The sequence below is a fragment of the Pseudorasbora parva genome, chromosome 2, assembly GCF_024679245.1.
Source record: "Pseudorasbora parva isolate DD20220531a chromosome 2, ASM2467924v1, whole genome shotgun sequence".
Classification (NCBI taxonomy): domain Eukaryota; kingdom Metazoa; phylum Chordata; class Actinopteri; order Cypriniformes; family Gobionidae; genus Pseudorasbora; species Pseudorasbora parva.
The window spans coordinates 1,863,825-1,881,324 of record NC_090173.1 but is presented as its reverse complement, the minus strand read 5'-3'; the positions used below and the strand labels follow the sequence as shown (position 1 = coordinate 1,881,324).

The 17,500-nt window shown below is 46.0% G+C and overlaps 3 protein-coding genes across 3 annotated transcripts in view; 2 read left to right on the top strand and 1 right to left on the bottom strand.

The window, feature by feature from the left end:
• Positions 1 to 4,893, top strand: part of nol12 (nucleolar protein 12) — a 12,665-nt gene extending 7,772 nt beyond the window's left edge. The window contains exons 4-6 of the mRNA XM_067454428.1: positions 1,303 to 1,439; positions 1,531 to 1,601; positions 4,582 to 4,893. Of these exons, the coding sequence (XP_067310529.1) occupies positions 1,303 to 1,439; positions 1,531 to 1,601; positions 4,582 to 4,780 (407 nt within the window). The 3' untranslated portion in view covers positions 4,781 to 4,893. The remainder of the gene's footprint in view (positions 1 to 1,302; positions 1,440 to 1,530; positions 1,602 to 4,581) is intronic.
• Positions 1 to 17,500, bottom strand: part of LOC137090224 (uncharacterized) — a 258,833-nt gene that overhangs the window by 62,171 nt on the left and 179,162 nt on the right. The window lies entirely within an intron of this gene.
• LOC137090416 (carcinoembryonic antigen-related cell adhesion molecule 2-like) overlaps positions 12,440 to 17,500 on the top strand; it is a 5,949-nt gene continuing 888 nt past the window's right edge. Inside the window, exons 1-4 of the mRNA XM_067454409.1 lie at positions 12,440 to 13,136; positions 14,963 to 15,268; positions 15,344 to 15,679; positions 15,759 to 17,500. The exon at positions 15,759 to 17,500 is cut by the window's right edge and continues 888 nt beyond it. Coding sequence (XP_067310510.1) covers positions 13,076 to 13,136; positions 14,963 to 15,268; positions 15,344 to 15,679; positions 15,759 to 15,850 — 795 coding nt within the window. The 5' untranslated portion in view covers positions 12,440 to 13,075 and the 3' untranslated portion in view covers positions 15,851 to 17,500. The remainder of the gene's footprint in view (positions 13,137 to 14,962; positions 15,269 to 15,343; positions 15,680 to 15,758) is intronic.

Below are 17,500 nucleotides of genomic sequence, written 5' to 3'. Positions count from 1 at the left end.
AAGCTAAGGCTTCCCTATTTTACTGAATTGATTGAAAAAACATCACCACACTGTCATTAACTCGCTCTTAAATCCTCCTATAAGTGCTGTTCGCTGTCTGTCTTGGCAATAAAGTTTTTAATTTGAGAGCCCAATTTCAATTCTCAGATCAGGAAATACGGACAGAGATGAGTTCGACCTCCCTCTGGACCTCTTTCAAATCTGTCTCTGGATTCTAAAGGAAGTCATGTTTAAACTTAAACCTTTCTATTGTACATATGACACTTTACATACCTGTTATTAATTATTTAGGTTGGCGTTGTTATTGAATAAATCCTTGCTTGAAGGAACGATACCCTTAATTACACCGTACCAGAGAAACCCTCATTTGATAGACGTTTCTCTGTAAACAATGGGACATTTCTCCTCTGAAATGAATTCTGCGGTGTGCCTCAGGGTTCTGTCTTGGGTCCTGTTCTATTATCTCTTTATCTTCTTCCTCTGGGTTCTATCTTTAGGAAGCATAATGTCTGATTTCACTGTTATGCTGACAACACGCAGATTTATATGCCTATGTCTAGGAAAATTAAAGAGTGCTCTGACAGTCTGAGCGCATGTCTTGAGGAGGTAAAGGCTTGGTTTGCCAAGAATGTCCTATTTCTGAACTCGGAGAAAACCGAAGTTGTTGTTTTTGCCCCTTCAGAATCCAGGTCAAGACGTGGTCCTGACCTTGGATCTCTAGATCTATCTATCGCTCCCCAGTGACAGAGTTTAGGTGTGATGTTAGATAGTTCCCTCTAATTCAATAGTGCTGTTATTGGATCTCTCTCTAGGGAAAATTAAATCTTATTTTCCCAAGTGCTCGTTGGAGACTGCTGGATTTTTGCGGCTCGCTTTATTTTGGCATGTCAAAATCCCAAACGCCACGCTTACAGGTGAGATTCCTGAAGGGAAAGAGGATAGAATCGTTTTATATTATTAATGTAGATGCATTACACGTATTACAAGAGTAGCCTAATGGCATATAATTACAGTATTTTTGTAAGCTAAAGCATATGTGCATATTAAATGTATTAGGCTACTGTTTTTCTATACAAACATTGTGCATCCTGAAAGTATTCACAGCGCTTCACTTTTTCCAGTTTTTCACTGGTTTGGTTCTGATCGGGTCAAAAACCTAGCACTAGTTCACAAAAGTAGGTTTTTCAAAAAATCCAAGATGGTGAAAATTGAGTGCCTTATGAGTTTTTTCATGTCAAGTCTTAATGACTCACGGAGGTCAGGGGTCAGCATCATGTGACGTACGTGTGTGTGTGTTTTTAGAAGAAGCGGACGAGCTGGAGGACGCGATCACTGCCACAACAGAGAGTGTTCAGTACGATCATCCCAACCACACCGTCACCGTGACAACCATCAGCGACCTCGACCTATCAGCAGACAGATTACTGGAACCGCAGCAGGTGAGCGGCACTGACTGGCTCTTCATGAGTGTGTGAACGATGTTCGGTTAGGTAACACTGTGTGTGTGTGTGTGTGTGTGTCGCTTCACAGAGAGATGAGCAGAAAGAAGAGGAGACAAAAGCCCTTCCCAAGATTGCTGGAAACCCGCTCCTGTCCAAGAAGTACATATTATTTATTCATCTGTGTTCATGTTCCAGTCATATTTATCTATATAAAGTCTCGGCGAGAGCGCAGGCGACTCGGCGAGAGCGCAGGTGACTCGGCGAGAGCACAGGCGACTCAGCAAGAGCGCGAGAGCGCAGGCGACTCAGCAAGAGCGCGAGAGCGCAGGCGACTCAGCGAGAGCGCAGGCGACTCAGCGAGAGCGCAGGCGACTCAGCGAGAGCGCAGGCGACTCAGCGAGAGCGCGGGCGACTCAGCGAGAGCGCGGGCGACTCAGCGAGAGCGCGGGCGACTCAGCGAGAGCGCGGGCGACTCAGCGAGAGCGCGGGCGACTCAGCGAGAGCGCGGGCGACTCAGCGAGAGCGCGGGCGACTCAGCGAGAGCGCGGGCGACTCAGCGAGAGCGCGGGCGACTCAGCGAGAGCGCGGGCGACTCAGCGAGAGCGCGGGCGACTCAGCGAGAGCGCGGGCGACTCAGCGAGAGCGCGGGCGACTCAGCGAGAGCGCGGGCGACTCAGCGAGAGCGCGGGCGACTCAGCGAGAGCGCGGGCGACTCAGCGAGAGCGCGGGCGACTCAGCGAGAGCGCGGGCGACTCAGCGAGAGCGCGGGCGACTCAGCGAGAGCGCGGGCGACTCAGCGAGAGCGCGGGCGACTCAGCGAGAGCGCGGGCGACTCAGCGAGAGCGCGGGCGACTCAGCGCAGGCGACTCAGCAAGAGCACGAGAGCGCAGGCGACTCAGCAAGAGTGCAGGCGACTCAGCAAGAGCGCGAGAGCGCAGGCGACTCAGCAAGAGTGCAGGCGACTCAGCAAGAGCGCGAGAGCGCAGGCGACTCAGCAAGAGCGCAGGCGACTCAGCAAGAGCGCGAGAGCGCAGGCGACTCAGCAAGAGCGCGAGAGCGCAGGCGACTCAGCAAGAGCGCGAGAGCGCAGGCGACTCAGCAAGAGCACGAGAGCGCAGGCGACTCAGCAAGAGCACGAGAGCGCAGGCGACTCAGCAAGAGTGCAGGCGACTCAGCAAGAGCGCGAGAGCGCAGGCGACTCAGCAAGAGTGCAGGCGACTCAGCAAGAGCGCGAGAGCGCAGGCGACTCAGCAAGAGCGCAGGCGACTCAGCAAGAGCGCGAGAGCGCAGGCGACTCAGCAAGAGCGCGAGAGCGCAGGCGACTCAGCAAGAGCACGAGAGCGCAGGCGACTCAGCAAGAGCACGAGAGCGCAGGCGACTCAGCAAGAGCGCAGGCGACTCAGCAAGAGCGCAGGCGACTCAGCAAGAGCGCAGGCGACTCAGCAAGAGCGCAGGCGACTCAGCAAGAGCGCAGGCGACTCAGCAAGAGCGCAGGCGACTCAGCAAGAGCGCAGGCGACTCAGCAAGAGCGCAGGCGACTCAGCAAGAGCGCGAGAGCGCAGGCGACTCATCAAGAGCGCGAGAGCGCAGGCGACTCAGCAAGAGCGTGAGAGCGCAGGCGACTGGGCGAGAGCGCAGGCGACTGGGCTCGGCGCAGGCGGCTCGGCGCGAGAGCGCAGGCGGCTCGGCGCAGGCGACTGCGAGGGCGCGAGAGCGACTCGGCGCAGGCGACTCCGCGAGAGCGACTCAGTGCAGGCGACTCAGCGAGGGCGCGAGAGCGACTCAGCGCAGGCGACTCAGCGAGAGCGCAGGCGACTCAGCGCAGGCGACTCAGCGCAGGCGACTCAGCGAGGGCGCGAGAGCGACTCAGCACAGACGACTCAGCGAGAGCGCAGGCGACTCAGCGCAGGCGACTCAGCGCAGGCGCGAGAGCGACTCAGCACAGGCGACTCAGCGAGAGCGACTCAGCGCAGGCGACTCAGCGCAGGCGACTCAGCGCAGGCGACTCAGCGAGGGCGCAAGAGCGACTCAGCGCAGGCGACTCAGCGAGGGCGCAAGAGCGACTCAGCGCAGGCGACTCAGCGCAGGCGACTCAGCGAGGGCGCGAGAGCGACTCAGCACAGGCGACTCAGCGCAGGCGACTCAGTGAGAGCGCAGGCGACTCAGCGCAGGCGACTCAGCGAGAGCGCAGGCGACTCAGCACAGGCGACTCAGCGAGAGCACAGGCGACTCAGCGCAGGCGACTCAGCGCAGGCGACTCAGCGCAGGCGACTCAGCACAGGCGACTCAGCACAGGCGAGTCAGCACAGGCGACTCAGCACAGGTGACTCAGCGAGAGCGCAGGCGACTCAGCGCAGGCGACTCAGCACAGGCGACTCAGCGAGAGCGCAGGTGGTTCAGCGCAGGCGAGAGCGCAGGCGAATCGGCACAGGCGACTCAGCGAGAGCGCAGGCAACTCAGCACAGGCGACTCAGCGAGAGCGCAGGCGACTCGGCACAGGCGACTTGGCACAGGTGACTCAGCACAGGCGACTTGGCACAGGTGACTCAGCGAGAGCGCAGGCGACTCGGCACAGGCGACTTGGCACAGGTGACTCAGCGAGAGCGCAGGCGACTCGGCACAGGCGACTTGGCACAGGTGACTCAGCGAGAGCGCAGGCGACTCGGCACAGGCGACTCAGCACAGGCGACTCAGCGAGAGTGCAGGCGACTCAGCACAGGCGACTCAGCGAGAGCGCAGGCGACTCGGCACAGGCGACTCGGCACAGGCGACTTGGCACAGGTGACTCAGCGAGAGCGCAGGCGACTCGGCACAGGCGACTCAGCACAGGCGACTCAGCACAGGCGACTCAGCGAGAGTGCAGGCGACTCAGCACAGGCGACTCAGCGAGAGCGCAGGCGACTCAGCACAGGCGACTCAGCGAGAGTGCAGGCGACTCAGCACAGGCGACTCTGCACAAGCACAGGCGGTTCAGCGAGAGTGCAGGCGGTTAATCGTCATCACACGTTTCTGCATTAAATCACTTTTATTCACTTGTTTAAGATTTCTGTGTTTGTTCTTCAGTTTAGTTCACATGATTCTGCAAAGATGATTCATTTCAGATGATTCAGATTTATTTTGTGTGCGTGCGTTTCTGCAGGATTCAGAGTCTCACGACATCGCTCAACAGCTTCACGAAACAGAAGAAGAACAAACGGAGGTCCAAACAGGAAATGAGGCGGAAGAACCACCAGAGCGACAGGAAGTTGCCACCCAGCCACAACAAGCTCCGGCAGGGCAGAAGCACGAAAGCGCAGAGACGCAGGCAGACGGGCCGGAATGAACGCAATCAGGACTGATGATGAGTCACGGAGCCACAGCCGAGACGCTCGGCCAATTGACACGAACTCATGAACTCTGTTTGTGTTTACATGTTTGATACTTTAAACAGACATTAAAGAAAGAAACTGTACATGATAGTGTCCAACTCTCATTTGCACATCAGGGCTGTTCACAACCATAACTATAATCATAACTGTTACATAGCTATAACGACAACTAGGCAAGGTAAGTTTATTCATATAGCAGATGAGGAAAAAAACTAAACGTCAACTCTGAGAAAGAAGGAGCTCTTCAGTAATAAGTGATCTAATCTACATGACACACTCGCATACCAAAAGAAGAACCCCGGTGTACACCGCAGACCACACACACACACACACACACAGACAGGTTAATACAACGATTATGTACAGACTAATTGCTCAGCCTAATAGTCTTAAGCCATACATTTAACTCAAAATAATATAAATTACAACACAAATTAAATGAAGCCACAATCAATACAATAGCTTTTACAATGTTAACAAAATATAAATCCCAAAACTCAAGGGACTGAAATGGGACACTAAAGAAAGAAACTAAACCAGGTAAGTTGACAACCAAAAATAATTAAATGAAAGCTCATTAATACTGTAATGTACTTTAATACAAACACAGTTATAACACATAAGCAAACATTGAATGAATACAAAATATTTACAAAACCAAAAGAGGATTCAACTCAGCTGTTGAGTTTTAACAACACTAATTACAACACAACATAGAAACACTTAAAACTTTTAGAGATTGTAACCGTCTTATAGCCTATAAATCTAGACGCACCCTAGTGGCAGCAAATCTAATCTGCCCGCGAGTGTCGTCCAAGCGGCAACCTGCCGATATCTCTCTTGAAGCCAATACGGAAGTAATGTAAACTGTAATTCCTCAACTGGCCACTAGGGACAGGCTCCAGAAGGAGCAGAATCATTGAGCCCCATGTTAAAATTCTCAACTTTACAGCAGAAAAAAACATGTTTACAGCCTGGTACAAATTGTGTTTTTTGCCTATACGGCTAATTTTGATCTTCATGACAACTGTGAGGGGGTGATTTATTTTTATTTTTTATATAACTCATTCATTTACGTTATATGAAGCCTTAAAGTTCTGCATAATTAAGGGCGTGGTTACAAGTGGATAGCCATTTATCTGCCGTCTTTAGGCATTGCGTCACCTCAGCTCCGCGCACATCCCGCTTTTTTTCCCATTTTCTGTTATCCGGGAGTGACACGCGAAGACACGCTCACAAGATGGCAACGCCCAGCTCGCCCCTACTTTAAGCTTCAGAACGGCTTATCGGAATCCTATGGGTGACGTCACGGACACTACGGCTATATCTTTTTTACAGTCTGTGGTGTCGTCTAGCAATGCTCAATACACTTCTGAGCTGTAATCGCCTAACTCTTGCCGGGTCAAATCACATCGTGCATAGTCGGTGGGCGGGGCCATAATGACGACGGCCGAGTTGCGTTTGCGTGCTTCTACTAAACACAGAAACTGGCGAACGGCGGCGGTCTTTCGAATCAGCTTTGACCACGACTCTGGAAGACTTGGAGTTAAGCTTTTCTCTGAGAAATGAACAAAGAGCGGCACTGAAGTCACTCTTAAGAAGGGAAGATGTGTTCAGAGTTTAGCCGACCGGATACGGTGAATGTTTAATCTGTCAGCGAGCTCTGCTTCACCGTCGTTGCTCTGGTTGGTGTAGCGCTATCCTATCGCGTGCAGAGGGAGTTTGACTGACAGCCGTTTATCCGCCCCTCAGATTGAGCCGTCAATGGAGAGTTTCCAGACCAAACATCTTGATGTGGGTCAGGCTTGTCAGGCTAGCAGTCTTCCAGACTGTTGGCAGATCTCTAAAAGGCTTCAATTTCATTTCAACCAGAGGCTGATGCAGTATGTTCTCCAGGAATTGAAAGGAAACTGATGTCTTGTGGACATTAACATGAATGTGGAAGTGTAATTAGGAAAAGAAAAAAAAAAAACATCTCAATGAAGTGTTAGCTGTTTCTTTTTTCAGAGATCCCTTAGATTCTTGAGACATCTCATATCCGGAGGGGTTAAGACTGATCCATCCAATGTCTCTGCAGTGTGTGAGTTTCCTGTTCCTCAATCTCTCAAGGATGTGCAACATTTTATTGTCGCACTTGAAAAGTTTCAGATTGATCCTCGTGTTTATTTATTTGATCTATCTCGGACCTTATTCTATTTAATGTTGTGGATCGTTTGTAACTTCATTGCAATTTAATTGAATGTACTGTCATTCTAATTTCCATAACCGCTGTGTTATGATGATGATGATGCTAGCTCCACAGTCATTGAATAGCCCTAGCTGTTGCTGAAATGTGTCTTTAATGCGGATGAAAATAACCGTGCTTTCTGTTACTGAGCCTGTGGTATTGGAGGTGTGCCAACCCGTTCGGGACAAAGAAGGGGGTGCGCAGGTAAAAAAGTTTGGGAACCGCTGGTGTACGTATAATTCCTGTATAAAGATTATGCTTGAAATTTGTCTAGAGTTTTCACAAGGGCATGCAACGTTACAGTTTTTAAATGTGCCTGCATTACAACAGTGTGGCACAGACCATCTCACAAACTGCATACTATAATGTATAGACATGATATATTATTTAACATCAGAGAGTGAGAAAAGAGGGAATTTCAGGTTTGTCAAAAGAAAACAAATAAGTTTGGTCTTACGTTTAATAAAGAAGCTTAAAATGATTTGCACAGACTTGCACTGACAACAACTAGATAGGACTCTTTGCCTAAAAACATCTACAGACGGACGAATAAAATGTGAACAGTAATCTTGATCATAGGACTAAGAATAGGCAATGGGGGGGGGGGGGGAATGCATATCAGAATAGAGTGGACACTTTTTCTTATCCAATGTCACTGCTTTCTTCCTCTAGGCCTCTTGAATTTACGCAGAGTTGTGTCCACATAATTCCTACAAAGAACATGTTTGGACTGTATCTGTATAGGGAAGAAACGATGACAATAAGCTTGAATCGATATCTATTTAATTGAGACGAAAATAATAAAGGAAAACTAAGTAAAAAGACATTGGTAATAAACTGCTGAAACAACTGATAACTTAGCTCGACTGGGATGCATAAGGCAATATTAAAGACTATTAAAAACGGCAAGTGTGATACTAGCGTACAAATATTGTATAACTCATGTTGAAACATACTCACAAATAAATCTTATTTTCTTTGTTTGATAAGAAGCTTCATCTGAATGCTTGTACTGCATGATTGTAACATGCCTGGTATGATACTTAAAGAAAAGACATAGGCCTATTCCAACACCACAGAGAAAATATTTTTTCTTAACGGATCTTATTCTAGATTTTCTAAATGTCGAAATAGAAAATAATCTAGTTTAGTTGTATTTAGTTGTAAAACTGCTTTTTCTTAAAATCCTTGAGTCAAACTTATTTTTAGGTCTTTTTTTTTACTTTAGGTCTTTAACACCCTGCAAAAGCATTAGAGTCAAATATTTACTCAAGACAGACTTTAGTCAAGTTTCATTGACCAAAGAGAAACATCTGGTCTTCAGATCAGCACATCACCTAAAGCCTGAAGCTGCCATTAATGACTGTGGGACCTGTCTGGAGATTCTCTTAAAAACTTGATGAGAGCAATGCTAAGTCCTCGTTCGACTTGCCTCATAATTGGAATCTATTTAAAACAAATTAAATATTTCTAGTTTTATTTTTTAAAAACATACAGATTTGTGACAAACATGTTTCATTGCACGGGTTCATCCATTGCTAATGGTTATTAATCAAGACCTGCTTGAATAATTGTAGAAATATTAAAATTTAAAACAAGCTAAAGTTTTAGCTTAACATATGATTTTAGCAAGAATATACTTCAGGTTTAATTTAAGGAAAATCATTCCTACAATATGGCATCAGATGTTGTTATACAGTTGTCGTAGAAAAAGAAGATACGACTTTGGGTTAGATCTCATTTAAACTTTAAAGATTATACTTTGAAATAAAACAAGTACGAACAAAATATTGGCTCTGGAAAGGCGTTGGCAGACTAACTTAAAAAACACATCTAAATTTCGATGGGATTTATACTTGCATGGGTTGCTTTGTGTTGAGTATAAAAGACTGCGTGTGGGTCCTCTCAGAGTGTTCTGTGGAGCTGGAGCGCGCTCTCTCAGTTCTTCCAAGTCATTATGTCTCCGATCCGCGGGAAGTTTGAAGGTAGTTTGAGAGTGATTGTTGCCAAAAGGAGAGGAAAGTCTCCTTCGAAGTTGTGGGAGTTCCTTGACCGTTGAGATGATGCTCAGTGGCTGTCCGCCTTTGTCCGAGGACTGAGTAGCGGAGCGCGCTGACTTCAAAGGAAACAACCAACGTGACTGCACCTCTTAGCCGAGGGCCGAAACCTCATGGCAGGGGGTGAGCCGGCTTCAGAGGACAATAGGGAAGGTCTGAGGACGAGTAAAGAAGAACTCAAAGAAATGTTTCTACTTGTCTTTTAAGACAATTAACCCACACCTCTTCTGGGTTAGTTTACCCAATCCAGAGGGTGAATTCTGAGCGGGAAAGATTCTCTTTGTCTCTGTTTACGACCCACTTTGCATGTTTTATCAGGTGTCATAAAGGGTGTCGAGTTTATACAGTTTTTCTCCCAAGTTTGCTAAACGTATTAATGATACATTTCATAATCCTATTCTGTGGATCGTTGATTAAGACAAAGAGAGAGGAATATTTAGATATCAAACACGTTATGGCTGGGAGATATTAAAGCAGAGATACATTCTTACACAGGAATACAAGCATTTAAAATGAACTTACATTGTTCATACATCATGACTATGTTGGTATGACATAGGGAGCATACATACACACAGGGAAGTGGTCAGAGTCCTCCAAAGATGTTGCATGTTCTACTTCAGCTAGTTCCGTCGAAAGTGTCAACTTCCCCAGACACATTGGCATCGGGCCCCTGATTTATATGCGACTAAAAGCTATCCACCATAAACATCAGAACTGACTCATCTTTGATCCTGGGGAAAGAGACTCCAGACGCTACAGTGCCTTATAAAAAAACATTACAGGCCTGAATCTTGAGACTAATATTTTAAGATATTTTTCAGTTAAAACAGCTCCTACATGACTTTCTTAAACTTCGTCTGTGAAAGTCTATCACTCGTCTGTGAAAGTCTATCACTATCACAAGTCTATCACTCAGAGGTGTAGTCAAGACTAAACTAAGACCATGACCATTCAAGATATACAGCAAAATCCTCAGAGTTAAAGTGCTCAGCTCGGTGTCTATATGAGCCCCATCTACAGAGAGTGAAATGGCACACTGGTCTAGTGTCACTGTATGGAAACTATATGTAGTGGGGAAGTCTGGGTACCGCCCCTTTTAACCTGACTATCGCCTGATTGACTGGTGTGACAGCCTATCGGCTGCCGCTCCATGTGTATTTAAGACGTAGTTTACGCCACCTGAATGTGCATGATGCATTCATTGTCATTTGTGGGCGTGTGCACGCAGCTTTGCGGGAGGTATGTAGCTGTTTGGCTAATGTTGCTTTTGATTTTTATGCACCGTTAAGTGTGTATTTGTTTGCAGCCAGGTTGTATTTAGGATTGGCACGACGTTGCTGTTGGGTACAGGCTGACTTTCACTCCAGGTATGTTGATTCCAGTGGATTTAACATTTGTGGTGTGACTCGGAACTTATGCCTCGATCATATTGCAGTCTGTGTATACGCTGATGGAACACACACATATTTGCCGTTCATTGATTTTGGATAAAAAAACGCAAGTAAACTGAACCTGTGTGTTTAGCGATCTACTTCTGGGTATGTATAGCGAGTCCCTTGATCATTATTAGGTTGATGTCTGACTGATCTGTCTTCATTTGTGTCTATTTTAATGGGGGCAATTTCTCACAAGCATTTTGTTGCTCTGGACTGCAGGGCAAATAAATTACTCCGTATACAACACACTCAAGCATCTCGTCACTGTGGACTGCAGGGCAAATAAATTACTCCGTATACAACACACTCAAGCATCTCGTCACTGTGGACTGCAGGGCAAATAAATTACTCCGTATACAACACACTCAAGCATCTCGTCACTGTGGACTGCAGGGCAAATAAATTACTCCTTATACAACACACTCAAGCATCTCGTCACTGTGGACTGCAGAGCGAATAAGTTACTCCGTATACAACACACTCAAGCATCTCGTCACTGTGGACCGCAGGGTAAATAAATTACTCCGTATACAACACACTCAAGCATCTCGTCACTGTGGACTGCAGAGCGAATAAGTTACTCCTTATACAACACACTCAAGCATCTCGTCACTGTGGACCGCAGAGCGAATAAGTTACTCCGTATACAACACGCTCAAGCATCTCATCACTGTGGACCGCAGGGCGAATAAGTTACTCCTTATACAACACGCTCAAGCATCTCGTCACTGTGGACCGCAGGGCGAATAAGTTACTCCTTATACAACACACTCAAGCATCTCGTCACTGTGGACCGCAGGGCGAATAAGTTACTCCGTATACAACACGCTCAAGCATCTCGTCACTGTGGACCGCAGGGCGAATAAGTTACTCCTTATACAACACACTCAAGCATCTCGTCACTGTGGACCGCAGAGCGAATAAGTTACTCCGTATACAACACACTCAAGCATCTCATCACTGTGGACCGCAGGGCGAATAAGTTACTCCGTATACAACACACTCAAGCATCTCGTCACTGTGGACCGCAGGGTAAATAAATTACTCCGTATACAACACACTCAAGCATCTCGTCACTGTGGACTGCAGAGCGAATAAGTTACTCCTTATACAACACACTCAAGCATCTCGTCACTGTGGACCGCAGGGCGAATAAGTTACTCCATATACAACACGCTCAAGCATCTCGTCACTGTGGACCGCAGAGCGAATAAGTTACTCCGTATACAACACGCTCAAGCATCTCATCACTGTGGACCGCAGGGCGAATAAGTTACTCCTTATACAACACGCTCAAGCATCTCGTCACTGTGGACCGCAGGGCGAATAAGTTACTCCTTATACAACACACTCAAGCATCTCGTCACTGTGGACCGCAGGGCGAATAAGTTACTCCGTATACAACACGCTCAAGCATCTCGTCACTGTGGACCGCAGGGCGAATAAGTTACTCCTTATACAACACACTCAAGCATCTCGTCACTGTGGACCGCAGAGCGAATAAGTTACTCCGTATACAACACACTCAAGCATCTCGTCACTGTGGACCGCAGGGCGAATAAGTTACTCCATATACAACACGCTCAAGCATCTCGTCACTGTGGACTGCAGGGCGAATAAGTTACTCCGTATACAACATTGAAGACTACTTTTTCAGTTTAAATGTACTGATTTGAGTATTCTTTAATTTATTTAATGTTTTCTTCTTGATTAATTTGTGACTTGATTTAAACTCTGATTGTTTTTGCTCTGTTTTATATTTTCATTTTTGCTTTTGTTCTTTTCTCAAGATTTGTCATTGTGAAAGGTTCATGAGCGTTTGGTTGGAACCTAACAGGTTCTATCGTCATTTGAACCATCGTGGCCAGCGACTCGTCCATATTCATCATCTATGGTTTGAACTTGATCCAATGCAAATTAGGAATTCTGTGTGTTGATCAATTGTTGTTTATTTCAGGAGCTGTAGGCCTCCAGTGAGGGAAGCTAGCTGTTTGACCCTGTGGTGGTGGTGTTTCTCTCACAGAGTGTTTTTGCCGTGACCATTGCATCTCCCTCACTAAGTGTGTGTGTGTGTGGTGTGAGTGTTTTGTGTGGAGCATACCTGGGCGAGTGGTGTGCCCTAAGATACTCGCTGTGCAGCTAGCCGCCCTACTGGTAAGCCTCAGCCTGAAAAGTTTGATTCTCTTGATTTCATTTCTGTCTGGTCAGCCGTTTTTCTACATTTTTAACTATAATTATTGCGAAATAAGTGTTTTGTATTTATACCCCCGTCTCTTGTGTTTCGTGGAAACCAACCTGTGTGCTTTATATTTGGGTCTAAATTTCCCCGTTCATAGAAACGGGGTGGGGTAGTCTGCTTTGTTCTAATTGTACAATAGTGTGAATCTTTCCCAATTATCGCCCCACCACATATAGCCAGATTTCAACACTGACTTGGTCAGATTAGAGGAAGTTCTCAACCACAGGAGGAGCTGAAGAGGATGATAAACGAAGAAACGTATTACCACATAATTGAGACCAGAAAGACTGCCAGAAACAGAAAATGTCTGATAAGTGTGATCTGTGTCTGCTGGGACTGATCGTTCTCTCTTCTCTTCTCTCAGGTAAACACATCTGTATTTTCTCTAAAGACATTTAGTGTGTTAGTCTGGAAAGAGTTCATCTGATCATGATCAGTTTATTCACGCTGTGATCTCAGAGTTGTGTATTGATACACACAGATCATACTGTATTATTCCTGATACTGGACATAGAGTCAGTCAAACATCTGAGGATGAGAAATGATCTTCATATGAAGAGTGTGTGAGTGATCTGAGCAGCTCTCGGATGAAGAACAATAGATCATTCTGGAGAGTGTGTTTGCATGAAGTGAGGAAGGAAGACTGATTTAAATCAGATTTTTTTATGCTGGTATGTTTTATGTTTTGATTGATTAATATCATAATTAGGGATGTCCCGATCAGGTTTTTTTGCCCTCGAGTCCGAGTCATTTGATTTTGAGTATCTGCCAATACCGAGTCCCGATCCGATACTTCTATAATACATAAAAAAAGAATAAAGAAGAGCGAAAAAACAAACCAGGATGTTCCTTATTTTTTATTTTATTCACCTTATTTTAAGATTCAACAACTCTAACAAACAGAGCACTTCTGTGAGGTAGATTGAACAATCAAGTAATAAATAACAAATTCTTCACTTTTGGATTTTAGTGCTACAGTAAATATAAAAAAGTCCGGGACCGGAGTTGCAGATGCAGAACAATTAATTATGTTGGTGTGAAATAAACAGTTATGGAAATTAAATTAAATAATCTGCTCCCAATAATCCCGAAAAAAGTCTGTTAGTGCCTCAGTGACAACTTCTTCACTCAGAGAAGACGTCGATCTCAGCTGTCAATCATGACGTCACACAGCCGTTTTTATAGCATCAAATAACTAACTAAAACTAAACTTATTTAAAAAACGAACACTTTAAATGAAATCATTGTGATGATAACTGCCTACAATGACAAATTAATTTGGGGAAAAATATTTGAAGTGTAATTTGACTGAAGTGTAATTAACAATGCTTTTCAGGTTTTTATAGGTCTAACATTAGTTTTTAGGTAGAGAAATTGAATAAAGTAGGCTAATCAAATGTAAAATGCATATTTAACTGTTTAAATTAAAGACTAATCCTTACAAAAGCTATTCAATCAAGAGCAGTGGGTGATTTGATTCCTTATCTTTTCTTTGACATTAAACAGACAGGAGTAAAGGCTACTGCCCCTTTAAGACCTGAAGGAAGGCTCTGCGTCGTCTTTCTCGGCTGTATAAAGTCCTCTTAAGGCATATTCAGACTATATGTCTGCTTGGATACTCATCAAGATGGACATGTTGACATACTTCTTGTGTCAGTTGGTCCGTTTAACCACAAGACTTGAAAGAGAACTCAATATTTGCGCGCTGTGAGACGAGTGCGCGCTTTCGGATGATGCACAGAGACAGATCAGCGCGCGCGCTCTCATTCGCGTCTTCTCTACACATGACAGTGAAAATGACTGCTCATATTCAATGACAATACGGCAGCACTCACATGAATTGAACAAAGTTTACACAGATAGACCGTTTTGCCCACGGTTTTCTTTTATTAGCGCTGTTGTAATGTATCACTGAGGAGCCAGCATGTGTATCCATCTACAGAAACATAGCCGCCCACATAAAGCATTATTTTCAAGTTACAACCTATATTATTGCGTCATCAGATGTGAGATGAACCGCGGTGCAAGTGCTCACTTTGTCTCTCACCCCAGAATATACATATATATCCGAGTCCTGATCGGGATGTAACATCCGATTCCGATCGAGTCTGAAATCACGTGATCGGGCCCGATTTGATCGGATCGGGACATCCCTAATCATAATGATCACTCAGATGTTCTGTGTTTCAGGTTCCAGTGGATGGGATGATGTGTTCATCAGTTCTGGTGGAAATGTCCGTCTGTCCTGTAATAATGCTCTTTCTGACTGCACATCAACTACATGGACCTACAGCAGACGTTCAGTAGTTAAGCTGATTGATGGAGGGATGAAGAATATAGACACAGAGAGACATGAGAGACTGAGTCTGGGGTCTAACTGCTCTCTGAACATCAACAAAATCACAATAGAAGATCGTGGATTATACACCTGCCAACAATATGAGAACGGACAACAACAAGGACTTGATGCTGATGTTCTTCTGCATGTTCTTCATGGTGAGTTTATGATTATATGGCCAATTTAAAAACGGCAGATTCTTTGTTTCAACTCACACATATGATTTGTTTCAGTGTCTCTATCATCATCATCATCATCATCATCCTCATCATCCTCTCAGACTGAGATCAGTCCAGGCCGCTCTGTGACTCTCTCCTGTCAGTTGTATTCAGATCTCGGATCCCCCTGTCATATTTTGGTCAGTTCTAAAAGCTTTCAGCTGCTGTGGGTGAATCAGGCTGGTGTTGATCTTCAGACAGACTCCAGATATCAGATATCACCTCCAAATCGCTGTATCAGGACACTGACTACAACACTTCTGAATGAAGACCACAACAGAGAGTGGAGATGTGAAGTTACTCACAGAAATCAATTCAAGACCTCAGTCACATACACGGTCAAGTATTCAGGTGAGAAATAATTATTACTACTGTTAAATATGATGTTAATGTCCTACAGATGATGTGTCTGAACATTCATCTTCTGCAGTCGATTCATCAACACTGATTCCAGTCAGCAGATCAATCTCTCAGAAGAAATCAAGCCCAACTACATCAGCAGCTCCTACACAAGGTACATGATCACATGATCACCGTCACACACACCGTCTCTCACTTCAGTGGTTTGATCCCAACACAATAACATCAGCCCATACTTTTCTGAATTCAGTATTAAACGTCATTTTCATCAAATGTTGTGTGTTTTAGATGCTGTCAGTACATAGATAATCCACATTTCCGTGTTTATGCAAACTTAGACATGCAAGTGTGCTAGAACCGAGGTCAAACCATGGAAATCAAGAAGTATGGTGATCAGAAGGGGGAAAGTGACCGGTAAGTTCCAGGTGTTAGTACAGGGGGAGATGATACCATCAATTGAGGAAAACCCAATTAAGTGCCTAGGGAAATGGTATGACGCATCCCTGACCGACAGATGCAAAGTTTCCAGGACAGAGAAGGAGGCAGATGCATGGCTGATGTAAGATAGAGGGGTCAGGCCAGGAAAGTTTAAGGCCTGGCTCTTCCAGCACAGTCTGCTACCACGACTCATGTGGCTACTGACAATATGTGAAGTACCTATGACAACTGTGGAAGGACTCGAGAGGCGAGTGAACAAACACCTTCGCAAGTTGCTCGGAATCCCATCAAGCTTCACGTCAGTAGGGCTATATACCAGGTCTAGTCAACTACCCCTATCATCAGTGGTGGAAGAGTTCAAGGTGGCAAAGTGTCTTGTTATAATTATGTACCAAGACTCCACTGATGAAAAAGTCAGAAGAGCGGGCGTCACTACAAGATCAGGGCACAAATGGGCGGCTGACACATCAGTGGCACAAGCTGAAGGACATCATCGGGAACCTATGCGTAGGGAGGCAAGAACTCGGATCCCAGCATTGGGGAAAAGCAGACCTAAGGCAGAGGAGGGACATGATTCAAGCCGAGGTCCGACACCTGGAGGAAGAAAGGCGCAGGTCTAGGGCTGTTGAGCTCGGAGCACAAGGTGCCTGGAGAAAGTGGGACCTGCTGAAGCGGAAGATCACATGGTCTGAGATCTGGAGACTGGAACCCTTTCGTATCTCCTTCCTGCTCCGTTCAGTGTACGACACCCTTCCATCACCAACAAACCTCCACAGATGGGAATGAGGGAAGACCCATTGTGTAGGCTATGCAGAGGGAGGGGAACAATGGTGCACATACTGGCAGGATGCAAAACAGTTCTTAGCCAAGGAAGTTACAGGTGGCGCCATGACAAGGTTCTCAGTGCACTGGCTGGCATCCTGGAGTGGGAGAAGCAGAAAAAGTGCCAGACCAGTACAAGGCTGGCAACATCCATTCAGTTCATAAGAAACGGGAGAAACCACCAGCCCCTAAGAAGACTAATAAGAGCCTCTTGCAAGCAGCACAATCCTGGGAGATAAGGGTAGACCTGGGAAGGAAACTAGTCTTCCCCCAGGTTGTGCAAGAACAGCTGAGGCCAGACATGGTCTTATTGTCTGAGGAGGCAAGGAAGATAATCTTGAATGAACTGACGGTCCCGTGGGAAGACGGATGCGAGGAGGCCTATGACCGGAAAGCCACCAAGTATCAGGACCTCGTTGAGCAGTGTAGGGCCAAAGTGTGGCAGACCTGGTTATTCCTGGTTGAGGTCAGTTGTAGGGGTTTCCCGAGGCGCAGTCTGTGTGGAAGACACCCACGGCTCTGAGTTTAGCAGGTAGGGAGAGGAAGGTAGCT